The sequence below is a fragment of the Amaranthus tricolor genome, chromosome 5, assembly GCF_026212465.1.
Source record: "Amaranthus tricolor cultivar Red isolate AtriRed21 chromosome 5, ASM2621246v1, whole genome shotgun sequence".
NCBI lineage: Eukaryota > Viridiplantae > Streptophyta > Magnoliopsida > Caryophyllales > Amaranthaceae > Amaranthus > Amaranthus tricolor.
Window position 1 is genome coordinate 12,241,679 of NC_080051.1, and position 27,500 is coordinate 12,269,178.

The window sequence follows — 27,500 nt, forward strand, 5'->3', positions numbered from 1 at the left end:
TTATCATCATCACTTGAAACCCCCCAACTACTCTGCATGCTACTAGCCTGGTCCTCAAGAGGGGTTCGCACTAGGTCCAGCGCACTCGACCATTGGGCAATACTATGTCTGGTAGCCTCTTCCTGCCTAGCCTATTACCCCCCTCTCATGCGGGTCCCCTCTGAGTAAGGTAGGCCTAGAACTATTACCGCTCAACAAGTTTCTAAAAAAACCCTTTCCTCTTCCTTGATTACCAGCCATTTACTACAATTTTTAATAATTTAAGTAAATATTAATAATAAATGAACATAATCAAACATTACGTTAAATTAACCACATGAAAAAAAACAATAATTAATTAGCAACAACATAATTTACCTAATCATTACCAACAAACATAATGTTACAACATATTTATTATTAGGATTATTAATAATATTATTGTAATTAATTTTCTAAATTCAAAATAATCATAATAATAATAACAATATTAACAAAAAAAATAACATTAATAATAATCATAACAATAATAACACAAACAATAACAATACTTATAACACTAATAACAAAAACAATAATTAAAAATAAAATTAAAGGAAAATTTAATAACATTAACAATAACAACAACAACATCACCAACAATAATAATAAAAATAATATTCAAAAGAATATAAAAAAAATAATAATAATAATTATAACAAACATATTTCAAATATCAAATTAATAATTAAAACAAAAATAAAAATTTAATAATAAAAATAATAACAATCACAACAACAATAATAAAAATAATAATAGTTATAATAATAATAATAATAATAATAATAATAATAATAATAATAATAACAATAATAATATAAATAAAAATATTAATAATTATTCACAAAAAACAGAAAATAAAAAAATTGAATCGCACAGATCTGTGCGACTCATTTATTTGTTTATTAATTTTTTTTTAAATAATAAGATTCGAAAGAAAAATTACCTCGATTAATTGTTTGCGGATTGAACTTCTTAGTTTTTGCTCCAAAAATTTGCTTTTGTAAGTTTTTTTTAAGTGTGATAAGAAAATTTTTAGTGAGATTGTGGTATATATAGAAAATTTTAGATCGAGTGGCAAAATCGTAATTTTTTGAAAATCCAGGGGCAAATTCGTAATTTTTGTAAATCCATGGGCAAATTCGTAATTTCATTTGGGGATGGCGATAAAATAAAAAGGGTGTCGATGTTTAAGGATTGGAAAAACAAATGTATGGATGGGGACAAATTCAAGTAACTTTCCAAAAAGATTTGTTTATATGGAGGCCTTTAAACAAACCCTACCAATTAATAAATCTAACTTAGTTATGTACCCAACCCACGACCCACTTTATTCGGATTCCTTACAAACCCATTTTTCCTCTTTTGGAGGAGTGGGCCTTTTATGTAAGCCTAAGGTTTCTCCTTAGATTTTTGATTGTGGGGCGAGAGACACAATGACATTTAACCCACATGATCTTTTATCCAATATCCCCACAAACCGAACTCACATACAAACAGCCAATGGGAATGTGTTAGCGTAGATCAGGCTGAAAATGTTGATATTTCTCCTTCTATTCATTTTAAAAATTGTCTCCTCGTCCCAAGCCTATCTCATAAATTACTATCTATTAGTCAATTGACTAAAGAACTTAATTAACTGTTCTCATGACCTCTGATTGGTGTACTGTGCAAGATGCTCGGATCAGGACAATTATTGAGCGTGGTACTGAAAAAGGAGGCTTATACTATGTGGACATGGCGATTGAAAAAGGTCACACTCCGCTTGGTCATAGGTCTTCTAATCATCATTTATGGATGTGGCACCGACGTCTAAGTCATCCTTCTTTAGGGTACCTAAAACGTCATTTTCCTTCTCTTTCCAATTGCAATACATCCTTGAACTGTGAATCTTGTGTCTTAGCCAAAAGTCATAAATACTCTTATGCCCCTAGTTTGACTCATAGTATTAAACTCTTTGTTTTAATACATTATGATGTTTGGGGTCTTGCTCCCACATGTAATACTCATGGTTTTTCATATTATGTCTTGTTTGTGGATGATTGTACTCAGATGAGTTGGGTCTATTTTTTGAAACACAAGTCTGAAGTTTTTGATGTGTTTGTTAAACTTTATCATATGGTTCTCACTCAATTTTAAACTCAACCACAAATTCTCCGGTCTGACAATAGGGGTGAATATGTTAACCTGAACATGAAAATTTTTTTCTTTGACCATGGCTTAATTCACCTGACCACCTGTCCCGATACCCCCCCAACAAAACGGGATTGTGGAACGGAAAAATCGTATTCTTCTCGAAATTATCCGAGCTCCTCTGTTTGAATCACATGTTCCCTCTTGTTTTTGGTCAGAAGCTGTTGCTAGTGCCTAGGGATGGTCATGGGTCCAGGACCTTGTTGGACCTGCCCCTTTTTTAAGGGTCTGGGTCTTAATTTTTGAGACCCATCGGATCCGGGTCGGATCTGGATCCAAAAAATATTTGACGGGTCCGGGTCCGGGTCCTAAGGTGAAGGCCCGAACCCGGACCTAGACCCTAAACTTTTAAATTTTATATTATGAATTTCTGATTTCTAAATTCTAATATTAATTTTTTTATTATTAATATATAATGCCTTGAATATTGACTGCCTAATTTGCCTTCTCATTAATCTCAATTCAGTAATTATTTTGTAATGTTATGGAATATAAACTATGTATCTCATTTAGTCTTTTATATTTGATTTTTAATTATGTATCTAGACAAGTGTTTTTACGTTTTAGTTATTATTTTGTATTTGAATTTTATGGACTCGAACAAGTGTTGTAATACGATAATAAGTTGCTTATAAAAATACAAAAAGACTCACAAAAGGTTCAATTTTGACAAATCAAAGAGGCTTTGTATAAGACTCATTAAGGACCCTAGACCCGTCAGATCCGTAGGGTCTGGGTCTGGGTCTGAAAATTTTAGACCCTTAGGGTCCGGATCCGGGTCCGGATCCATAAAAAATAAAACGGTTCGGGTCTGGGTCTTGCCAGACCCGCTCCAGACCCGCCCCATGACCATCCCTACTAGTGCCACTTACTTGACCAACCATCTTCCCCCAAAAACTCTTAATTTCCAGACACCTCTACATACTATCCAAACTCATACTCCTATCCCTTCCTCCCACTCTTTACCCTCTCGTGTTTTTCGTTGTGTTGTTTATGTTCATCTCCCTAAACAATATATGAATAAACTTGAATCTCGGGCTGTTAAATGTGTCTTTGTGGGTTATGGGGTTATTCAAAAAGGGTATCGGTGTTTGACCCAGTTCATAATAAGTTGTATACTACAATGGACTGTAAATTCTTTGAAGAGTCCTACTATTTTTCCCAGCTTGGTCCTTAGGGGGAGAGTGTTGGTGATAACCTAAGTTGGTTGACATATCCGGTAAGACCTTCCAGAGCAAGTAGGTAACACCGCTGACTAATGAGCATCCTAATGAGCCAGAGGTAACACTTGAACCTGAATTGTTAATTGATAATATACAATTATTGATGATATGCCTAGTACAACGCCAACTGATGAGATATTGTCTAATGATGTGCTTAGTAATATACCCAATGTTGAGATTTCTAACATGTATGAGTTACCTCCAAGGAACACACGAGGTGTTCCACCAAGAAGATATGATCTTTAATTTGAAGCACAATGGTCCATTATGAATAGAAATTGTTGAAAACAGAGCAATATCACTATTATTGATGGATGATTAAAGAGTACAAGTACTCTTATGTTCCATTAGAACTATCATGTTACATTGAATAAGAGTACTAGTATTATGCAACGTATTAACAATATTATTGATAATGTTATTGATCATTCATTTGTTGTTTAAAATTCATCCATAGAATGAAAGAATAATATCATTTTATTAACTTCATTCTGAAATTGTGAAAATAGAATCATATTTAGGTAGAAATTGATCAGTTTAACATCAAAATCGATCATTAATAGGTCAAAATTGAATTTTTTTTTTATTTTAATTAATTTGTTTAAAGTTTACTTTAAGTAGTTTATTTTAAGTTGAAATTGATACCCTTAAGGTCAATATTGATAAATGCCCAAAGAAAATTGAAAAAAACGAGAGAAAGGATGTTAGGTTGTTACCTACGCGAATTGGGTCGGTCCATATTGATGATCTAATAATGAGACCGTCTTGGCCAAGTTTTTGTGTCGATAGATTAGATTATGTAGGATCATAGAATAGTTTTCTTAGGAACCTTGAATTTTATTTTTCATGCTTGGTTACTTATTTTCCTTAATCTTATATTAACCTTAATTAGTACTCTAATTTTTAGGTAATTTTAGTCTTTAATCATTGTCAAACTTTATCTTCTCCATTCAAGTTTCTCAATTGCAAGTCTATGGTTTTGTTTTTCAACATCTTCTATTGTTAAGGTATTAATACTCTTATAATCCTTTAGTTATGTGTAATATAATATTCTATATTTGTTTAATTAACTTAATTGCTTTCATGTATTCAAATTTTGAGCAGTCTTCTTTCTAGCCTTAATGAATCCTAATATGCATATGGATTAGTTTATTGAGAAATTTGTTGGTTGTTGTTGTCTAGGATGATTGAATGTGTTATAATCCACTTAAGTTAAAAGTTTTTATGCTTTACATATTCTGAAATACGAAAGTTGAGGTAGAAATTGTGTGCTCCCTCCATTTCTTAAAGAAGTTCCTACGCCCCTTTTTGGGACGTTTTATTTGTTATTCTCGTAAGAAATCTTTCTATTTATACCAATAATTTTGGACAAAAATAACCTTACTCATTCTCATTTTAATATTTAAATAATGCTTATGGTCCCCACATATCTTTCACTAACTTTCTTTCAACATTTTTATATTTCTTATGGTCCCCGCATGTTTTTCACTAACATTATAAAAACATTTTTAATTAGTTTTGGTCCTTATATTTTTTTCACTAATTTTCTTTTAAAATTTTTTAATATTTATGGTCCCCACTTTTCCTCCATCAAATTTAATATTCAATAAAATAATATCTCCACTATCTAAAAGATTTTATTTTTCTTAAATCTTGTGAACATTCCTAATGGGAACTTAATTAAGGAATGGATGGAGTATTAGTCTTAAGTGCAAAACAAGTTAAATCTTTTTATCACCATTCAAAATCATGAAGGTTGAGAATTGGTAGTTAAGTGGTCTTGTTGATGGTTGAATTAATCAAATTATGAAAGTTGAGATTAAGAAAGAATGTCATTCAATCCACGATTAGTTGAGTAGCATCCCGAAAAGGAATAATTAACTCTTCACCTAAAACCTAGATAACATAATCAACATTGAACTTAATTGTCTAGTCCTATGCATGTTAGTAGGGATCGTCATTGCCTTAGGCTTTTCTTTACCGAATCGAATCATTTTTATATTGTTGCAAAACATAGTTTAGTTCAAAATCTTTGTTTATTGGTTGTTTGATAGCGATAGATTAACTGAATTACTCTAGAAACAAAGCCTCCTTGTAGTTCGACCCGTAATCGTACTACAACATCCGTGCGTTTGTGATATTAAAATAAAACTCCTAGTATCCCATATTCATATTGTGAAGTAGATAATATAATATTGTTAATAATAGTCGAGGAACATTTAGGAGGTCATATTTATCATAGAATTGGTGGTTTGTCGCCAACAAAATAAATAAGTGTTAAATTCCAGCAACTATACATCGTTGATACTGATAATGAAATAACAAGTTTTCATTCTTCAAACTAGCTATATTCTCCCATCTGCACCTGAACTAGTTTACTTGAGTGTGTGAGATATTTGGGAGTTCATGTATACAGAGAGAGATATAGTAATCGAGAATCAAAGTGGTATATTGAAGTGCATTAGTGAGTTACACCCTTCATATTTAGCTTTACAATATCCATTGATGTTTGTTTAAGAGGAGGACAGTTCTAGAATTGATATTCATCATAGAGAAGCTAAGTCTTCTCTTAGATCTAATCCCAATCAAATGATTAAATTGACCATGAGTGAATGGTTCGCATATAGACTTATGTATAAAGAGAATGAAACATACGCGATTTTATTTGAGAAATTATTTCAGTTGTTATTTATAGTTGGAAAGACAATGATTGAATCAGAAAGAATGTTTTAAAATCGACATCAATGAAACATTGGATGGAGAATTACAACAGTATGTGTGATTCTCCTTTCAATGGAAACAGAGACCTATCTATAACAGGTCGTTGCATTGTTTTGCCCTCGACATTCTATAGTGATGATTGATTTATGACTGTACTATATCATGATGCTATGGTAATTTGCAAGATATATGGATATCCAAACCTATTCATTATAATCACATTTAATTCCAAATGGTATGAAGTTTCTAGATTAGTTACAAAGACGTCTTTAAGGTGTGTTTGGTTGGTGATTTTTATTGGTATGGAATGGTATGACAACCCATTCCAATGTTTGGTTTTGTAATTTTACATTGGGATCTCATACCCAAATGGATTCTCATACCATTCCATTCCCTAAAATCCCATACCCTCCTACCCCCCAAAGTTTCAAACTCCATTCCCCCCATATACAAACCCTAATTCAAAATCCCTGAAATTCACTTCCCTGTTCTTCAATCTTCCTCCGCCTCCTCTGAAATTCACTTCTCCTTCAACCTTCGGTTCTTCGGTTCTTCGGTTCTCTGTTCTCACCGGTGGCCTCCTGCTCCCGCTGCTCTTCGGTTCTTCGCTTTCCCCGTACTCTGTTCTTCCTCCAGCAGCCCAGTTTATTCCAAAGTATATACCTTTTTTTTTCTTTCTACTATTCATTGCTTTGTTAATTGTTAAACAATCTTTGTTAATCAATTCGATCAAACTCGTTGTACTGGAGATTGCTTTGTTTTGATGTTTTGATTGCTTATTCATTCGATTAAAGGACCAATTTTTTGTACTGGATGTTTGCTGAATTTTTCTTTTGATTGCTTTGTTTTCTTGATTGGGTTTTGCCAAGAAAGTCTGTGAGATCTGATCCTTGCTTTAGTCTGAAACTTTACACATTGCTCTTGGTTTATTTGAGGTTTTTGGATTGATTTCAAGAAATTTGGAATTGGGTTTTCAATTATTCATCTCATAATTCATTAAAGTTTGATTCTTTACACATTGTTCTTTGTTTGTTTGATGTTTTTGGATTAATTCCAAGCAATTTGGAGTTGGGTTTGCTTTCTGAATTTTTTGTACTGGAGATTGCTTTAGTTTATACTGGATGTTTGTACTGGAGCATACCAATCTAGGCTGTTTATGAAATTGATAATGCTCAGTTTGTACTGGATTAATTCAAATGCTCAGTTTCTTAACAATGTCAATTAGCAATAGTAATGATTGCTAGATTAATTTGATGATGCATATATACATTCACAGAAATGATTTCATCTCAATTAGCCATAGTAAGAAGAAGGAAGAAGAGACAAATTGAATTACTTGTACTTCTCATGGTTGTTAACAATGTCGTCACACTCATGTACTTGGTGATGTGTATGATGGGTGTAATTGTTTATGAAATTGAACGACCACGTTATAGCAAAAGTGAGAAGAAACACCTTAGACAAAAGCACTTGGATGCACTAATCAAGGATAGTGATATAGTCTGCAAAAGTGAACTTCGTGTGAATAGAAAAACCTTTTATGTCCTTTGTGAGATGGTTCGAGATGTCGGTGGTTTAAATGGCACTCGAAATATATCTTTGGAGGAAATTGTAGCTATGTTCTTGTACACGTTGGCACATCATTTGAAAAATAGGACAATTAGAAGTCATTTCTTTCGAAGTGGAGAAAGTGTTAGTAGAAACTTCCACCGATGTCTTCTTGCCGTGTTAAAACTACATACACACTTGCTAAAAAAGCCGACACCTATAACAGAAGATTGTGAAGTGGATAGATGGAAATGTTTTAAGGTAATAACATAATTTCATCTATATTATTTAAAAATCTATCCACTTTGTTTACTGTAAAACTTATCCCTCTTAACTTTTTTTTGTAGAATTGTTTAGGAGCCTTAGATGGCACTCATATTAGTGTTCATGTGCCAAGTGAGGATAGTGCAAAGATATCGGACAAGGAAAGGTTCTATTGCTATGAATGTGTTAGGTGTATGTAACCCTAATTTGGAGTTCATATATGTTCAACCTGGTTGGGAAGGATCCGCTCATGATGGTCGTGTCCTTCGAGATGTTATTACTAGGCCTAATGGTTTAAAAGTGCCGCAAGGTAATCATACTTAGATTTTAGATTTTATATTGTGGAGTCCAATAAGCAATGTCATGACCTATTTTTTTTTCCATATGTCAAGGTTCCTACTATTTGGTAGATGCAGGATACACGAATTGTGAAGGGTTTTTAGCACCATATAGAGGTCATCCATATCACCTTAAAGAGTGGGGGGACCGACAACCAATTAGTGCGGAAGAGTACTTCAACATGAAACATTCTAAGGCAAGGAATGTTATTGAGAGATGTTTTGGACTATTAAAAGGAAGGTGGGGTATTCTTAGGACCCCATCCTTCTTTCCAATACGTACTCATGGGCGTATAGTTCAAGCATGTGTACTATTACACAATCTTATTCGAAAACATATGCCAACAGATTACACAATGTATTGGGATTTCGATAGTGAAGAAGGTGAAAGTGATGATGAGGGCCTACATGATGAAGTTGATTTGATTACTCAAATAGCTACTACAAATGCTTGGACTGCTTATCGGAATAACTTAGCACAAACTATGTTTAATAATTGGAGACTTAGGCATAGTAGCCAAACATAAATGTTTCTTTAGTTTATTTGGACTTATGTTTGGGTATTCCTTTTTATGATGTAATCGAATTTTATGGTGTTGACATATTTTTTTATGGTGTAATTGGATTATTTATTTTATCTTGCAAATAAGAAAATAGCCTTATTTCGTATTCTTTTTTTTAATACATCATTGTTGTATAGGATGAATGTTGGTCAATTTGTTCAAAGTGGAAGAGGGAAAAACAAGCGATCATGGAATAAATCTGAGGAAGAGTGTTTGATTAATGGTTTGTTGGAGATGAGCGCCGATCCTTCATGGAAAGCTGATGGGAGTTTCAAAGGTGGTTACAAGAATAAGTTAGAGGAGAAATTGAATGAGAAGTTTCCCGAGTGTGGGTTGAAAGTTATTCCCCATATTGAATCAAAAATCAAATGGTTTAAGGATAAATATAATGTGCTAACTGAAATGTTTCTCACTTATGGTTTTTCTTGGGATAATGAAAAGAATATGATTGTTTGTGAAAGGCAATCTTATGAAGAATTTTGTAAGGTACACAAATACTTTGACTTGTTTACAATTTGTTAGAAATTATAACATATTGTAAATGACGTATCTTTTTTTTATTCCAATTCTTGTTTAATTTCAGCAACACAGAAATGCTCAAAGATTATGGAATGTTCCTTTTCCATTTTATGATCAACTTTCAATTATCTTTGGTGCCGATCGAGCTACTGGAGTGCAATCTGACACTTTTGTTGAAGCTGTTGACAATCAAGAGAAAGAGACCATTGAACTAGATAAGGGTGGTAGTGATGAAGACGATGAATTTGATGATTATGAGTCCGTCAACCAGTCAAAAGAATCAACTCCAAGTGAACCTTCTTCAAAGAAAGCCAAAAAAGAAAAGGCTCCAAATGAACTAGGAAGGAAAAGGAAGAAGCCGGAGGTTGTGGACTTAACTTCTGTAACATCCCGGCCCCTCGGACCGCTGGTGACACTCATGGAGACTGTAGACTAGCCCCACAAACCAACACAAGTCTTTCCAGCGCACTTTGGCCTCACTCGTGCGCACCCGGGAAAACTTCCCAGGAGGTCACCTATCCTAAGATTGCTCTCCACCAAGCACGCTTAACTGTGGAGTTCTTAGCAAATGGGCTCCCTAGAAAAGAAGATGCACCTTGTTGATATGAGTAGTCTATCAATCCTTTTTCAAGCTAAATCTGGGGTATTACACTCACCCCACTTAAGAATACAACGTCCTCGTTGGACCGTAATTTCAGGATCTTTCCCCCCGCTAGGTGCACTGAACACTATCAGCCACGGTCGCAGGGTTGCTCTGATACCATTTTGTAACATCCCGGCCCCTCGGACCGCTGGTGACTACTCATGGAGACTGTAGACTAGCCCCACAAACCAACACAAGTCTTTCCAGCGCACTTTGGCCTCACTCGTGCGCACCCGGGAAAACTTCCCAGGAAGTCACCCATCCTAAGATTGCTCTCCACCAAGCACGCTTAACTGTGGAGTTCTTAGCAAATGGGCTCCCTAGAAAAGAAGATGCACCTTGTTGATATGAGTAGTTTATCAATCCTTTTTCAAGCTAAATCTGGGGTATTACAACTTCTTCTTTTAACAATATGTCTTCTAGCTTTTCAATTCATATGAATGAGATGAACAAGCACATGTCTACCATTGCAAGTGCCTTCTCTACTACACAACTACATGAGCAAGCTATCATGGCTCGTGAAGAAGTTGAGGAAAATAAAAAAGAAAATTTGGTTAGTCAATTGCTTCGCATAGAAGGATTGACAAGATTTGAAATAATGGAAGCTTCCAAGAGGTTGGCCTCCAATCCAAGTGAACTCTCACTCTTTTACCAATGCCCGGATGATGAGTGGAAGAAAGAGTTTATAATCAACCTCATTCATCCTAACTTGGATAAGTGATGTAATGAAAATGCTTAACTTATAAATTATGTAGACTTTGTGTTTGATTGTCAAAAACATATATTGAAATCTTTTTGTGTGGAGATGTATTGACACCATTTTGAGTGAAAATGTATTGAACTAGTATTTTTTAATTAGTGATAATTATCTATTTGCAACATAATATGTGTGTATGTATTTGTGTGTTTAATAAATGTAGACTTGTATGTATCTATATATATATATATATATATATATATATATATATATATATATATATATATATATATATATATATATATATATATATATATATATATATATATATATATATATATATATATATATATATATATATATATATATATATATATATATATATATATATATATATATATATATATATATAAACTGGACAGAGAATACATTCCATAATTGAACCAAATAGTGTGAATGGATTGAATATCTATTAAAGGATTGAACCAAACAGTTTTAGTTTGGTATGGGGTTCTGAATCCATACAATCCTGGTATGGGGTTCCATACCATTCCAATCTTGCTCACTGAACCAAACGGACCCTAAAATCCTAACGAAAGACCAAATTTACTTTGTTGAGTTTTCAAGATTAAGTTGGTGCTTTGAAAGATATCATAGAGGAAATGCTATTTGGTGAAGTGAATGTAGGTAATCTATTTGAAAGATACAATTCCCTAACAACTATCCCACCTCCCTCTCTACTACCACCTCTCCATCATTTTGTCTCTCCTCCATCCCCCTTTTTCAACAGTTTGTCTTTTCATGGAAATTATCCCTCCATCCTTCCCCACCCTGTTTTTCGCCCTCTCACCCTCCACCTTTCCATCATTAGTAATTTTGGCACAAAGAACTTACAAGTTCCCTTATCTTTACATTTGTCATCAATTATCAACTTCCCTCATGGACATTCGTCATTTTTTTAGTTTGTGCACTAAAACCAATAAATTCATAATTCTTACAAGATTCAACCATCTAAGTTTTTTCCAGTTCTTCAACACAATTTTTAGGGGTTATAATTTTTGAGACTTCTTCCACATGGGCATTCTTACACTAGGATAACTTAATTTATCAACTTCATCACTTTCTACCGTTTGGGCTTACATAGAATTTTTAGTTATGCATTAGATAAAATCAAAAATTCGGGAAGAAATTGCATACGGGTTTTGAGTAAAGTAAATTAAATCACTTGAAGCAATACTGAGGGATTCAAAAGATTCATTAGGAGGTGATTCATAAAGTTTGGGAATAGAAGTGATACAAAAACCTTTTTGAAAATAAAAGTAATCCTTTGCATGGAAGGAAAAGCTGAAGGAGGACGAGAGATAAAATTATTAAGGGGAGGAGAGGGAAAATGATAAAAGGGGGTGGTGGTAGAGAGGGAGGTGAAAAGATTGTAAGTTGACTTGTGATTAAAGGGATGATTAGGGATATGATTAAATGTAAATGTTTGGGTTAAAATCAAAGGTAATATTGAAATATCAGATGGTATTTTGAAGATAAATCACCGAATACCAATGAAGTGGTTGCATCAGAGTTTCATAACATACAGGTTATAGTTTGCAAAAACTAAACTTTATGATTGTAATTTTTAGGGTTTTTCTCACTTATATCCACGTACTTTTAAAAATTTTCAGCTGTATCCAATAAATTTACCAATTTTCAATTGTATCCAATAATTAGTAGGGTTTTTCTCACTTATACCCACGTACTTTTAAAAATTCTCAGTTACCTAATAAATTTACCAATTCTCAATTGTACCCAATAATTAGTAGGGTTTTTCTCACTTATACCCACGTACTTTTAAAAATTTTCAGCTATACCCAATAAATTTACCAATTCTCAATTGTACCCAATAATTAGTATTAATTTAGCAACAATAACCATTTTTTAATGACAACTTAACAACAGTTAGTTAGATTTATTTAAGGAGTTAGTAATATTTTTTGAATTTTTTTTAGAATTACCAGTAGCATTATAATGTGAATATGGCTTATATCAACTCTTTTTTTTTAGAATTACTATTTGAACAGTAACCATTTTAGAATTGCTCAGTGAAAAAGGAAATTGAAAATGATGAAGGAAGGTGGAAATGAAGTGTTGGGGATTATAGTCACGTGATATTTGGAGGGAAATGAGAGCTGATTGCACACAAGTGCGATGAATTTTCATCCTAAAATCAATTAGTAAAAGGAGTACTCTATTAAGTTTATATGCTTGTCTAATCCTCTCTAATTCTTCGATATGAGATCACATGTGGTTACTATTTTCCCACAAATATTTTACTGAATTTTATAAAAAAAAATGATTACTAGAGTAAGACAAGTATGATCAATAGCCTTCACATGTTTTTTTTCTTGCAAATTTAGCTTAAATTTTCATTATTATTTACACGTTCTAATATCAATAATTAAACGAAATGTAAAAGTTATTAGTTCAAAAAATAAGCTTAAATAATAACAAAAGTCAGCCAAGATCAAAGTTTGAACAGCTTCAGCTACCAACATGAGTACGTGGGTATAATTGAGAAAAACCCTACTAATTATTGGGTACAATTGAAAATTGGTAAATTTATTGGATACAGCTGAAAATTTTTAAAAGTACGTGGGTATAAGTGAGAAAAACCCTAATTTTTAAAAATACTTTATAAATTATTCAAAAATCAAAATATATATGATTCAATAAAGAAAATTCCAATCAACATGCATAATATTAGTATATATCTATTTATTAATACAATAAAACAGTCACTACATTGCTATAATCATTTTATAATAATTACACATATTTTTTAAAGCATTTAAATTTGGGGAAATAATATCTACAACCTTTCCAATTGTATATTAAGGGTTGCATAAAGAAAACAATCTACAAGAATATTTGATAAATTAAAAAGTAATATTGTATTGATTACTCCTACTTTGAAAACATACAAGAAATAATTCAGTCATTTTCTCTTTTTTTCTCTGTTTTTTCTTTCCTTTTCTTCCTTTCTTCTTTCTTTTACCTTTGCATGTAAATTTAAATACTGTTTTTTACACATGTTTAGAAGATAAAATATACACATGTGAGATCTTGTTAGATTCGTCTTAATGTATACTTTTTTATCATGTATTTTTTATTATATGTATTTAGAGATATTCATTTTTAAATTTTGCATTGAAAACTGTCCAAAAAGTAATTAGAAGAACAAAAAGAAACGAAGGGAGTATTATATTTTCTTTTGATTTTTTCCTTTTCTTTACTATTTCCTTATTAAATTATTATTGTTTTAGACTGAAACATTTATTTTTTTTGTTTATTATAATTTTGAGCATAATGAAAAGTTTCCATTTTATTGATTATTTACATTTTAGAAAATTTTAATTATCTTTATGCAATATAAATTTTTTTTAAAATTATTTGGTGGTTTTTCCATACCCGTATCCAAAATTAGGATAATGTTTGTGTATCTTAGAATTCTAAAATTGTCGTACCAGATCCTAGGATATGCACCCATATCTGATATTCGTACCCCAATTCAAGTAACATAGTATGTTGTATGTAACGATGCAAAAAGGGCGTAACATAATTTGGTCAAAATCGTAAACCAAATAGGACTAAACCGTAATTTTAGAATTTAGTCTGGTCTACGATTTAAATGGTTTGGTCCGGTAAACTTAATTTCTAAACATGCGATCCCTCTCACTCTACGACTCTACCTACGGCGTCTCACATTCTTCTCTCTTTAAGGATCTTTTTGGCTTTTATTTATTGTTTTTCGAATTATAATTGATTTCTCTCTTTAAGGATCTTTTTGGTTTTTATTTATTGTTTTTCGAATTATATTGATTTTTCTTGTGATTGATTTGTTTGTGTTGTATGTAATGGTGCATAGCGTATTACAATGGCTATTGACAGATAAATTTTTTTATCACATTAAATTTATGGACAAATTTAATTTATACAATATTAAATACTTGTTTGACAATTAATTCAAAAAGCATGAATACTTTATTGCTTTCACATTAATCAATGTATTAGATTCACTTGGGAAGACAAACTAAACATTAATTAGAGGAATTTGTGGGATTTTAGTTTACTATCTAGGGATGTATATATCATTGTTACCCTTAAATTTGATAAGGACACAATATATATGTTCTCACATCAGTTTCTGAAAATCGTATAATTTATATATAACTCAATACTAACAAATCTGTGCAATTGCATAGATTATATACTTAGTCTACTAAAATGGCTTCAGCCTTCAAGTGGACTCACAAAGCCTTAATTTATCAATCAAATTATTACATTTCAATCAACAGCTGATAAAGACGCATAATACATTTGGCACACTATATCAAACCCTGAAGAAAATTAACATAACTAAATAATCGAACCCATTCAGCAAAGAAACACTCAAGTCTGATGAATTATAATTCAAGTAACAGATGAAGATTATCAACTAGTTCCGTCATATTTATGAAACAATGTTCGACCATTATAACCTATACACAGTGGCAAATCCGCCACTAGCATTTCAAAATCCACGGAATTTGACAAAAAGCCAGCAATACAAAACATAGGAGGTAAACTTAAGGACCGGACCGACCCGACTATCCAAAGTGAACGAAATCTCAGCCTCAACTGAATAAAGAATAATAAAAGGCATATCAACAACCTCTACAGCTAATTAATGCATACACGAAAGAAACCAGGGATAAACAGTGCTAGGTGCCTCAACTTTCACCTGGATACCCAGCTACTAGAAAAATTGATGTTGCCATGAGCACAAACAGCAAGTTTACAAAATTTTCTAGCACCAACAGTCTCATTTTTGTTTTTCTAGTATGAGCCCATCGGAGGCATTCCGAAGGCAGGCATTGGAGGCATGCCCATGCCCATAGGTGGTGTTGGAGCAAAACCGCCACCCATTGCACCTCCTCCCATTCCTGGCATTGGCGGTGCCGGTAAAGCAAGTGGGAGTAACTGTGCATACATGTTCTGCACAAGATTTTGGACAAAGAAGAAACCAATTGAGATGAGCAAAAGAGCAAACAGCCAAACACGCAGACTAGAAACCATTTAGTTTTAAAACATTAATAAAGCATCTTCATGAAACATACCTGTTGTGCAACCAAATCTTTTTCCTCTGCTTCTTTTGCCTTGACCTCTTTTTGGGCTTCAAGTTTGTCCTTGATTAGCTCATCGACTTTACCCGTGTACTCACGAATAAACTGTGGGAGAAAAATAGGGACAGAACAAAAGCTTAAGGAGTGAAATTATAGCAATAGTCATGACCAAAAATTGAGTGAGGGCTTTTAATTGACCTGTAGGAGGTAAGGGAAGGCAAAGTCAATCATATTGTTTAACCATGCAAGCTCCAATGCAACATCAGCTCTGATTAAATCGTAACAAACAAAGAGACATGATGCAAAACATTCTTTCTTTCCCTGCAAATACACAAGGCAACATAAACACATCAAAAAAGTAGATTCACTTGAAAGAAATATCACTAAACGCTTCTCCCCAATCTCATCATTTAAAAGCAGTAGAAGCTATTCTATACCTGCTCAATGAAGTACACAAGAAGCTCCTCAGCGAGTTCACGATCACCAGATTGGGAAGCAGTCTCCATTGCATCCTTGTACAGATTGTCTTTCTTTGACAAAGCAATAGACTGCTTCCATCTACCGGCCTTTTTGTATATGTAAGCTGCAATACGTCTCATTTCTAGCAACTCATGCTTCTCCACCTATTTAAACCATAATATATAGCAGATATTCAGAATGATTGTCAAACCAGCATTGACTCGACGGTAAAGATATTATATAAAGCTAAGGCAAAGTCCACCACCCACCTTTTGAGCAAGACCAATCTGGTCAAAGTTATCATGCAAATCTATCGACTCGCGAAGTCTATCGTAGTCCTCTTCCTCAAGATAGATTTCATTCAGTGCTTCATTCACGGCAGATACATTGTTGCTTTGAACAGCTACCATGTATGGCTTCACAAGAGGAAGTTGACCAGCCTGAAATATGACAATAGATAATGTAAGATACTATAACCAAATAAAACATATAGAGGTACATGAGAGGGTTAAAGAAGCACCTTTCTCATGATGTCCACAACACGAGTATGGTCCACACGTAGTGCAAGAACATTTAACACGTCATTGATAAGATCAGGATGCTCTTGCAAGTAGAAGTGTACTGCCTTGTAGTACAGCTCCACATTTGCAACCTTAACAATAATGTCTTTGAACTGCATGTGATCCCATGCCTCCGGAGAATGATTCATCACAGTAGTAGCAGCATTGTCATATTCATCATACTGAATATACAATAAAGTAAGCTCCTTCCAATGTTGTTGCTCATCACAAGCCCTAATCAGCTTAGGTATGTTAAGACGAGTCGCAAACAATTTAATATGTTCCATGAGCTTCTCAGGACGATATCTGGCGTAGAGAACTCCCAACTCAGTGAAGATACCCATATGTGCACGTTCCAGTCCCAATCCACTTTCCATCAGGGAGATGAGCTCATTAAAGCATCCCCTGTTTTGATAGTATTCACTAACCTCTTCTAGATCATCCACCTACGGTAAAGATCACAATTGAGAACAATATACATACCCAGCACAAAAACTGGCAACGAAATTTTCATTTATTAAAATTAATAAATTAATAAAAACAACTCTGTACCTGTATGATGACATTAAGACCACATATCTGAGCCAGCCGGAATTCCTCAGCATCCACACAAGCAAAACAAACTTCCTTCCATGTCTTTGCACTGTTAGCCTTGCGAGCTGCATCCACAGCACCTTGGAACTGTTTCAATTTCACGAGCGTAACTGCTAGTTTAGCCCAGTTAGAAATGAATGCATAGATAATCTTTGCCGCCTCGTATAAAGCTTCATCGTATAAACGATCTCCAACATTTTGAAGATTCGCAACATTGGGCATAAGAATGAACTCTTCAATATCACTGAGTCTATCAATTTTCGCGTATGCATATATAAGCTCACTGTCAACCTTGGGCTCTTTAACCTTCTGCCTAACCATCAAAAGATACCTCACCATGTCATGATAGACATCTGCATCCCCAGCAGCTTTAATAACTTCCAAGAAATGGGTTGCATCCTCAGCGCGGATAAATGACTCTATAGCGTCACTGACAAGACCTTCCCTGAGCTGGGCCTTAGCAACCTGAGTCCATACAGCATCCTCTTCAACACGGAATGCAAATTCCACAGCCCGATCAATGTTGCGGATATTGTCCAGCAGCACATCCACAGCCTGGACATTTAAGTTAAATTTCTTAAAGATTGCAAATGCCTCTTCATACAACTGTGCTTCCACTGCAACCTCTCCAACAGCAGGTCCGTCAAAGTTGTCCAACCTATTTATGTAATCCATGACTCTAGAAGGATCTGCCTTGATAGCTGTAAGTATAAGCAAATTCTGCAAATTAAAGTTTCCGCTGAAAGCGGAGTTTTGAAGTACTATCTTTTCCAGAAGCTCGATCAGCTCATGGGGAAGATCAGCTGTCATAAAGGCCTTGACAGCAGCAGAAACCTGTTCAGGGCTCTTGCTTTCTGGCAAAGCTGTTGAAACAACTTGATCTATCAATTGCCTCCTGTACTCGTTGTCTGGAGTGAGGACCTTCTCCCATAGATCACCGTCCATTCTCTCCACAACATATCTGCAGCAAAAATTTGAGGGTTAGAAATCAAGGGTAACCATATCTTTCAGTAAGAGTAACCATTCATCTGAGCTTCAAGCTAAAACTAACCTGGCCTGCAGTTTGAATAAAGAATTCTTACTCGTGACATTGATTAGCTCATCATCACACTGTCCCCGTCTATATGCAACAACAGCAAGAGTAGGATCCCTTTTCTCGCAGTATTTACCCACTACACGGGAATCATAGTATGGATTGGTTGTGAGAAAGTGCTCTGGATTGTTATTGCTGTCAATGATAATTTTACCCAGAGCATTATGAACATGTACATCAGTACTCCCCTCACTAACAAGGTGCTCCAGAAACTGGGTGAGCAAGCGCAGACGATTCCTGTCATAAAAAAATATTAGCACACTGAAGTAAGAATATTTACTATCACAAATTATGAAAACGCATGCCCACCTCTTCTCACATTCCTCCACAAGAGGCTCAACAGGTAGAAGAGATCGCACCGAGAGAATAAGGCCTTTGATAAAATCTTCAGGGCATTCATCATCCAGCAGCTGTCCCACAACTAGAGGGGCATTGCCAGGATTAACCTGTGGAATCAAACCATGTAACAAATCAAGTAGGTTTGAGATATCTGCAAGCAGAAGTTCCTATCTTTCAAAGTCAATATTTTACCTTCTGTACATAGCCTTCAATGTAACGAAGCATGTTGTTTCTGTAGAGAAAATGGGTAAGATCAGGTACAAACCCAAATCGGTCGCACACATTTATCAGAGGCCTTGCATCTGGCAGCTTGGCTTCCATCAAGAAATTCTTTGTTTTCTCGGGATCATAGAAGTTGGATTCACGAGTTACACGTTCCACTTCCTTGATTTGCCCGGTTTTAGCTGCTGCTTCAATGTACTTAAAATGAATTTCTGGATCCTCACTGTCAACCAAATGATAATATCAGCTCCATAGTAATAATGTCCTATAATCCTATTGAAAGAATCGAGTAGTATGATTGGATCTTTACAATACCTGGAGCTCAAATATGAACCCAAGAAGAAATATAGGCCTTCATAAGATTTGAACTGCTCAAAGAGCTTTATGCAACCATCAACACCCAATTGCTCACAATATTCTTTGGCAACCTGTACATCACCATGTCACACAACATATATACACGCAAAACTGCAAAAGCATAAGGAAGAATGATACCTGCACAATTATCTGCAAATTCCCTCTGAGATTAACCAATAAAAGATCTTTCATACACTCAAGAGCCCACTCCTTAGAAAGTGTTCCAAAGAACTCCACTAGTGCCTGAATCAAGACCGAAAAATTAGAAGAATTTTCACATACATAAAAAAATCAGATTTCTCAAGAGTAATCCAACCTGAGGCTCAATGGCATGCGTATTAACTATGACACGCTTAATGTCTGGCAGTTCAGTGTAATGCTGCATTATGCAAGAAGACCACTTAGTCAAAGAAGAAAATCAAATAAGAGCGAATGCTGCTACAGAATAGAACGTATGTTACTTTAAGAGCCTGCAAATACAATCCAGCCTTTTCACAAAGTTGTGCGATTCGGGGACGATCATAATGGCTGAACATGCCATTAGCTAAGATTGCATCTGCTACATTGGGAAATGTGACAAGATTGATTTCCAGAACCTGTAGGTTTCATGATACATTAGCAAAGACAGTTGCAATGATCAGATTCCACAACATAGTACAGATTAAGTAAATTCTTACTTTAGTTTGGAGATGGCCATGTTCTGGTAGGTTTGCCTTCAGCACATCCAGCAAAAACGCTGTTGCTTCACGAATCAAATTTCTCTAATAAAACAAAAGAATTTAGGTCATTAGACAACAGAAAACAAAGTGAATATAGTTAATTATCAAACAATTGGTAAGGGTAAATAGAGTTTAGTTGGATTGAATAAAAAAATACCAATACATGCTTCTTAATACTAACAGATTAATAAACAGTACCTGAAGGAACAGATCAGTAATAGTATTGTAATCAACAGGACATCCTCCCTCCATTTGAGACATCATCAAAGCAAAATTAACAGCTCCCTGTCATATAAGAAGGCATAGCAAATCAAACATTGATATTCATCCTTCCATTCCCTTAGCTATCAACTCCCAAATGGCATATTACCTGAGGGTCAGTCCGTAAAATTGTCTGCAGGAGGAACAAATAATCGGGGGTGTATCCAACCTGCAGCAATGGCATTGAAATTAGTCATACCAAAAAAACAATAACTGCCATATACATAGAGAATCACAAAAGACATGAGTGGATCTTATCACAAAATGTTCACTAAAGCATATAGTAATAGATCATTCAACACCAGTACTCTATGATCAAACAAACAACTACTATGAGCTCAAAATCTCAAGCCATTGACAACAAACCAAAATTCGCTTTCTTGCCTTTTCTAGCATTTTGTGATTTGGTATTTGATTTTTGAGTAGGTGTTCAAGCTTATCAAACATACATTAGTGTTGCCTATTTCACTGATTTACCCCATGAGGCATGAGCTGTAAATTGCAGTTGTGAATTGAGAAAAGCTAAACATGGTTGTTTCGTTTATAATTTCCGTTAAAATTATGAATTCAAAAAGAAATGAGATAGAAAATTAGATAATACTGATGTGAGTTATAGATAGAGGTGAGCAACAGACCAAAATTTCACTGGACATTGCCCTGAAACAGCCCGAAGAACCGGAACAGTTCAGGTCTGTGACCAAAACCTGACAGATTTTTTAATTCAAATTTAGAACAAAAAAACTAAAATAAAACTAAAACCTAGCTCTCATTCCTGATTTTCTGCCTCTACTTCCTCATCCTCTGTCTCGAACCTCACTCTAAGTCAGGTCAGTCCTCACGCCTTCAATAGCTTTGTGTTCTCTCTTTGCTATTTTGACAAGTAGCCAACTTATTAGCTCTAAGCTTCTAAAGTCTAGACATCTGCATAAGCCAAACCAATTTGACTTCCCTTAAACTTGCTTATGCCCCCCTTATCACTCCTTGATAATTCCCCCCATTGTGGTGGTGCTGTGAAGTTCGAGCAGGAGCAGACTAGCAAAGGGAAAAGTTATATGTTCTTTAAAGTCTCCTGCATTTGATTTTGGGTTTTTTAATTATTGTTTCACTTCTATCTTGAGTTTGGTTAATGATGTAGGGTTGTGTACATTTATCTTAAAATTTTGATATTATTTCAACAATTCTAAAATACAAATATTAGCCAGCAGTTATGATTTTAAAAATTGATGCACTTATCTAAATATGATAGGGTACATAAACTAAACCCATCTATTATTAATGTAAGAATTTAATTTGATACATATGAGTAAAACGGCATAAATGTAAACTTTTCACACTTCTTATTATGCTAAGATCGTTGGGTGATTTTTGTAAATAAAGAAATAAAGTAGATCAATAAGGGGTTAAGATTTGTCAAAAAAAATCATCCCAAATTTAAATGAAATCAGGCTTTTTATATCACACAAATTCTCATTTTAGACGGAAACTGTGAGACAACTTAGGTAAATAACCCAATTAAAACATCTATTTTCATACTTATAATAATCACTTTTAGTTGTATAATCCTTAACATGTGATATTGGATGTTAAAATTGACATTTTGTATTTTGAAACACCCACTTCGGTAACAACTTCATACTAACAACTCAAATGCATGGGTTCCTACACTAGAATTTTCTATTATAAAAGTCTAAAATAAAAGAATAAGATAGACATAAAGCTTTAGCCCAACTCTCGAAAATCATATCACATGATTGTGATATTATCTTCTAATACACAAATTAACACCACTAATTTTCAAAATTTTGGTGTCTACACAGTCACAATACCCTTTCCACATATTATATTATATTATTAAAAACATGTACACTCACCTGCTTTGAATATATCAATATCTTATCAAACTCCCTCCTCTCAGCAAATGCAGCAACAACTTTTGGAGTTGCCCTAGCTTTGATGTATATTTTGAGAGCAAGGTCATTATCCACTGTCTGCTAGTAATAATATAAAGGATTAGAAAGACACAAGAAACAATACAACAGGTATACTAAGTCTTCAGATGACAAACTTGCCTTCACAAGATCACCAAGCTCTTCACTGCATTCAAGTTTGTCCTCTGCCAACCAATTCTCTAACAGATTCTTTTTGTTCTGATTTACAACCAGTCTAGACAATTCCAGTGACTCAAATGCATTAAGTTTTCCTCTCGTTAACAACGTTCCAAAGTACTGCAACAATGGTGGTGTTTGCCCAGCTTGTACAGGAACGCTCTGCAAACAGTAATAACAATTACAAAGTCAAATCAATATAATATTTACATAATCAACACTACAACTTATAATCCATTCATTATTTCTCTCCATGCTCCCCCACCCCACCCCACCAACCCCCCTTTGAAAGAAAAAATCCATTCTCCATCAGAAAGATTTGAAATTCTTTACCAAATTTCATAGAGCATAAAAAAAAGGTCATTCGAGCAAGAAAAAATTAACATTACCTGGAACTTAGCAACAGTATCAGGAGTACGCAAAAGGCCCTGTGGAGACTCTGCAGCAAGCTCAGCTGCCTCCTTATACTTTGTCTGAGCAAATAATTCCTGAAATCGCTGGACAACCTAAACAATAAACGAGAGAAAGATTAGTAAGGACTTCACAAATAATAGAGTTAAAAAACAATAATTAAACCAGCTTACAGCCTGTATATATTGTTAACAGAGATGGTCTTTTAAAGATTTTTCCATGACATTAACATCAATACAAGCCAAGAAAACAATCAATTAAAAAAAAAAAAAAAAAAAAAAAAAGAAACCAAGAAAACAATATACGAATAAGACCAGCCAAGACAGCAATACATGAATAGTTTAAACAGCTTACATTGGGGAATTTTCTATTTTACTGATTTTAATGCTGCTCACTACAGAAATAAGTTTCTAAGTCATTCGATAAATGTTGTCAAGCAGGGACAACTAAAAGAAACAAATGAGAAGGATAAAAGACCTGTTAGATGTTTAATAGCATAAATAAGCCCCACTGCTGATCATTAATGAGCATCACCCATAAGTCTAACGCACAGCAAGTAATTAATTTCTTCCAATTCAAATATTCAATTAAATCAGATGCATTTAGTCACATATATATAAACTAAGACAAAAGTGGGCCATAGCTCAAGTTCCCAATTCTTTCACCAAAAGAAAAGATAAGAATTATGGCTAGATTTTTTATAACATGACCAGCTTGAACAACAACATCGATAAGGGTCATAGAAAGGAAGTAATTTATTCCTAATTTACTCACAAAATATAAATTATTTGCAGCAATAATAACCTGATCTTAAGAACCATGTAGGATCCTTGATTTATAGGGTATTTTCAGTTAGATGAATCAGCAATAAAAAAATGCATTTCAATATGTGAACATATATAATGTTTGCACTCAAGTCCCAAAGGGTCAACTGGAAATTGTAACTCCCTCCATTTCAATATGTGTACCATTTGGTTCAACAAACTATCCAATACACTAACTTCATCCTTAACATCTCTAGTTGTACATAATTAAAAATAATAAATATTAAAAAAAATTACATTGAAGTGAATCAAAGAACATCCAACTTGACTATGTTTTATCTTATAAATTAAGAATGGTTAATGAATAGTTCCAAAAGGGAATGGAACAGTTGAATAGAAACGGAGGTAGTATTACTTTACAACCAACCACTCTAAACCCCAACTAGGTGAAAGCCCATATAGGAGCTAGTTAATGGCATAAGGTTAATGAAATGTTGTAGTTGTATACATACTTACCAAGTTTTCAGCACCTGGAAGGTTTCCACGCTTTGCAAGATTAACTGCAAGCTCCAAATTGTTAAGCTGTATCACGTAACAATCAGTGAGACAGGTTCATGTTTTAGTTTTCTAAACTAATCAAATCTGTATCTTCAAAATCTCACCTGGCCACTAACAAATGGCACTATTGTTGCTTCATTTACTGTCGCTAACAACACCTGACCTCGTCTGTTGACAGCATAAAATCCACCAACTGACGTAGCTTCAGAAGTCAAAAAGATTGGATCAGGACTAATCCTGTTTCTGTAAACCGCACTAGCTGTCTCCAGATCATATACAAACAGAAGACCAAGCTTCGTGATTACATATATTAACCCATACTTCTGGGATACCTGCATAATACAAGCACGAAATTGTTACCATGATCTATCAATCGACTCCCTAAGTTGAAGAAATATAATCATAAGCCACCGAATCAACCTGCATAGACACAGGAAAGTCATCTGCAAAATCAGGAGGGAAGAAGAGATCGGCCTGTTTCTTGCTAAATCCGGGTTTCCCTGAAAAATATTTCACAGTAAATAATTCAAAAACCACCAAGAGAACATCAAGCCATTTCCATCAATCAAAAAGAACTGTTAGCATGTGAATCCAGTGACCCAGTCAACAAAAAACTTGCAACAACCTATAAAAGAGTATCACTAATTCTTTAGTAATCAAAACAAATGCAAAAGTGCAAAATCCCATACCAGGCTGAGCACCAAGTTCAATGACATGCAACTTTGACGTAACTTGACCAGCATTAGAGGTCTTGCTAGCAAAGCAAATAAGAGTAGATGGATTTTCATTTCCAGGAACCTAGACGAGAATTCAAGAAATGGTGATTAGTTGAGAAGGGAAACAAAGCCAACTAAGCTCTTAATGGTAAAATTTACAGAGTGAAGTACTCAATTTAAGATCGGGACCTTAAATTGCGCAAATGATGCTGCATGAGCTTCAAGAGCTTGACTACGCTGTTGATCCACTGAATAAAGTTGCATGTTACCCTTCACCAATTGTGGCCTCTGCAATAAGAGTAAGACACAATACAATCTAGGTTAATTATGAGGGGAATAGGAAACATAGTTTGCACCTCAATCTGGATACAGTGCAGCAAAATAATTTAGAGGTTATTCTCTTTAGCTTATTACTTATTCTTACTAAAATCAGATTAAATAAATCAATTGACACCAAACCTTACTACTTATTCTTATTACTTGTGTTATCAATTATTATCATCATCTAAGTATGATCTATATATGATGGCTATAATAATATTATATGTATTTTTCAGGTCGACTTGTAGTAATATAATTTTGTGTTTAGTTTATTTTTGAGTCAAATCACTTTTGAGTTGAACAGTATATTGTATTTGTTAACATGTAGCTTGTATCTATCACAAAAACTATTAAGGGAAAATACTAGTTACATTTCTTATTTGTTATAATTTCCCTCAAATTCATAATAAATTCTAGTAGCAAATGGATATTAAATGACGATTGACAGTTTCAATGTACTAGCAAAGTCCTACAAAATACAATCACTGTTAGTTACTCTTGGATATTTGATATAATTAAAACAGATTTGGTATAATTTATATATGAAAATTTGACATTGATAAAGCTAATTTATGTCAATTCATATAACAAGTATCTAACAAGAATCTTTTTTATTTGCAAAGAAAATTAATCTTGCAATACAATAATAAATAAAAATTGGATAATGGTAAACCGATCAACATATATTGAATATTATTTAACCTTACAACAACCTATACCTGTTTTAGAAATTCGTATTGGAATAAGTTTATCTCACTTAATAAAAATTAAATGGATACATAATTTTTGGAATGTACTCCTTAAACCCCAGGAGTTTACTCCAGAAGAGGAGGGGGATGGCACGGAGATTGAGAAATTGGGTTCGGTAGGTTAATTTCTTGTCCTTTCGTTATTAAATTGGGATTAAGAGAGATATAAAATACACACGTGTTAAGGTGGTGGGATCATGTCCAAAAATGTATTAGGGCAAATTTAATGGAACAGAGTAAAATATAAGGTGGGGCAATATCATGGGGTGGAGGGGATAATAAATGCTACTCCCTCCATTTTATTTTGTTGATTAAATTTGCTTTTAGCACAGTTCAAGTATAATTCGAGTCTCAATATCTATAAAAACATTTTATTAAAAATTACAAGTATATGTTAAAATTCTATAAATTAAGAAACGTAACAAGATTTCACATGAATATATTTTAACTTCATATATTTATAGAAGATCATATTCAAATTTCTCTCTCCTTGTATGGAATATTCTAAATATAAACTTCAATATGAAATGGAGAAAGTATAATTAAGATAGAGAATTTTCTTCATTTATATGTTCAATTGTATTCACTATTCAATTAGAATTCTTTTTCTTTGGCTCATAAATCACATAAATAAATCACATAAAACTAGTACGTAATGTGTAAGAAGTTATTTAATGTATTATGAGCGGGAGGAGTTAACAATGATATAATTATTCATGATAGAAAATTCCACTACTTAAAAAAAAAACAAAAGAAAAATCAAACAAAGAATACTAAATACTAAAAACAATAATTGTATTAAATGAGACCAGCCAATTCAAACCACAACACACCAAAATACAGACCACAACCAGGATCAGACTCTCTTAATAAATTCAAACCTTGTTTGATCAAATTGGACGAAAAGAACAAGCCGCAAAAGTACTAAATTACACGGTTTTCTTGAAAAAAATCATCAAGATATAAAGACTATGATGCAACCAGGAGAGCAAGTAGTCACTTGGCAAGGAGCAAAAGCATTGTACTTCAGAATTAATATGTTGATGTGTTCAAGGCTTCAAGCATCACTTTCCCCATAAAATTAGGCAACATGAAATCTCACACACTCGAGGAATGGGTAATCAACAGAAACATAAGAGTTTAGGAATTGGAAACCCTACCTCAGGAGCGCCAGGAGCAATTCCAATCAGAACCAGCCATTTCTCTGACGGATCACAGCGGTAGTTAATTATTTGATTGTTGGCCAAATTTGCAGTCCGCTCAAACATTTTTACTGGTTCAGATTCACCTAAATATAAAATGCAGAGTTTATTAAAATAAAGCAACAATAGACAGGATATAACTAAAGAAAAAAAAAAGTAATTCCATTGGCTATGAAGAGTTCTACCCTCAATT

The 27,500-nt window shown here is 33.8% G+C and overlaps 3 protein-coding genes across 4 annotated transcripts in view; 1 reads left to right on the plus strand and 2 right to left on the minus strand.

Annotated features, from left to right (window-relative positions):
- LOC130813433 (protein MAIN-LIKE 1-like) overlaps nucleotides 1-1,579 on the minus strand; it is a 6,929-nt gene extending 5,350 nt beyond the window's left edge. Inside the window, exons 1-2 of the mRNA XM_057679266.1 lie at nucleotides 1,513-1,579; nucleotides 1-70 (exon numbers count right to left, since the gene is read on the minus strand). The exon at nucleotides 1-70 is cut by the window's left edge and continues 126 nt beyond it. Of these exons, the coding sequence (XP_057535249.1) occupies nucleotides 1-70; nucleotides 1,513-1,579 (137 nt within the window). The remainder of the gene's footprint in view (nucleotides 71-1,512) is intronic.
- A 5,844-nt stretch (nucleotides 1,580-7,423) lies between these two features.
- Nucleotides 7,424-10,751, plus strand: LOC130813435 (uncharacterized). Its single transcript, XM_057679268.1, has 7 exons — nucleotides 7,424-7,964; nucleotides 8,051-8,108; nucleotides 8,158-8,277; nucleotides 8,360-8,792; nucleotides 9,006-9,354; nucleotides 9,452-9,769; nucleotides 10,476-10,751. Exons 1-7 carry the CDS (start codon nucleotides 7,434-7,436, stop codon nucleotides 10,749-10,751), a joined length of 2,085 nt encoding a protein of 694 aa, XP_057535251.1. The 5' UTR covers nucleotides 7,424-7,433.
- Nucleotides 10,752-15,148: 4,397 nt separating this feature from the next.
- The window catches only part of LOC130814232 (clathrin heavy chain 1), a 14,807-nt gene continuing 2,455 nt past the window's right edge, over nucleotides 15,149-27,500 (minus strand). Inside the window, exons 4-30 of one of the 2 annotated variants that reach the window (XM_057680313.1) lie at nucleotides 27,493-27,500; nucleotides 27,266-27,393; nucleotides 25,225-25,323; nucleotides 25,009-25,117; nucleotides 24,740-24,819; nucleotides 24,424-24,651; nucleotides 24,278-24,343; nucleotides 22,976-23,092; nucleotides 22,551-22,748; nucleotides 22,353-22,469; nucleotides 20,591-20,650; nucleotides 20,419-20,505; nucleotides 20,179-20,262; nucleotides 19,963-20,097; nucleotides 19,818-19,880; nucleotides 19,640-19,744; nucleotides 19,460-19,572; nucleotides 19,115-19,367; nucleotides 18,893-19,029; nucleotides 18,542-18,820; nucleotides 17,449-18,451; nucleotides 16,857-17,342; nucleotides 16,606-16,776; nucleotides 16,315-16,500; nucleotides 16,076-16,198; nucleotides 15,872-15,982; nucleotides 15,149-15,749 (exon numbers count right to left, since the gene is read on the minus strand). The exon at nucleotides 27,493-27,500 is cut by the window's right edge and continues 71 nt beyond it. In XM_057680313.1, the coding sequence (XP_057536296.1) occupies nucleotides 15,591-15,749; nucleotides 15,872-15,982; nucleotides 16,076-16,198; nucleotides 16,315-16,500; nucleotides 16,606-16,776; nucleotides 16,857-17,342; nucleotides 17,449-18,451; nucleotides 18,542-18,820; nucleotides 18,893-19,029; nucleotides 19,115-19,367; nucleotides 19,460-19,572; nucleotides 19,640-19,744; nucleotides 19,818-19,880; nucleotides 19,963-20,097; nucleotides 20,179-20,262; nucleotides 20,419-20,505; nucleotides 20,591-20,650; nucleotides 22,353-22,469; nucleotides 22,551-22,748; nucleotides 22,976-23,092; nucleotides 24,278-24,343; nucleotides 24,424-24,651; nucleotides 24,740-24,819; nucleotides 25,009-25,117; nucleotides 25,225-25,323; nucleotides 27,266-27,393; nucleotides 27,493-27,500 (4,705 nt within the window). In that variant the 3' untranslated portion in view covers nucleotides 15,149-15,590. Of the gene's footprint in view, nucleotides 15,750-15,871; nucleotides 15,983-16,075; nucleotides 16,199-16,314; nucleotides 16,501-16,605; nucleotides 16,777-16,856; nucleotides 17,343-17,448; nucleotides 18,452-18,541; nucleotides 18,821-18,892; nucleotides 19,030-19,114; nucleotides 19,368-19,459; nucleotides 19,573-19,639; nucleotides 19,745-19,817; nucleotides 19,881-19,962; nucleotides 20,098-20,178; nucleotides 20,263-20,418; nucleotides 20,506-20,590; nucleotides 20,651-22,352; nucleotides 22,470-22,546; nucleotides 22,749-22,975; nucleotides 23,093-24,277; nucleotides 24,344-24,423; nucleotides 24,652-24,739; nucleotides 24,820-25,008; nucleotides 25,118-25,224; nucleotides 25,324-27,265; nucleotides 27,394-27,492 lie in introns of both variants that reach the window. The other variant, XM_057680314.1, reaches the window with a different exon arrangement.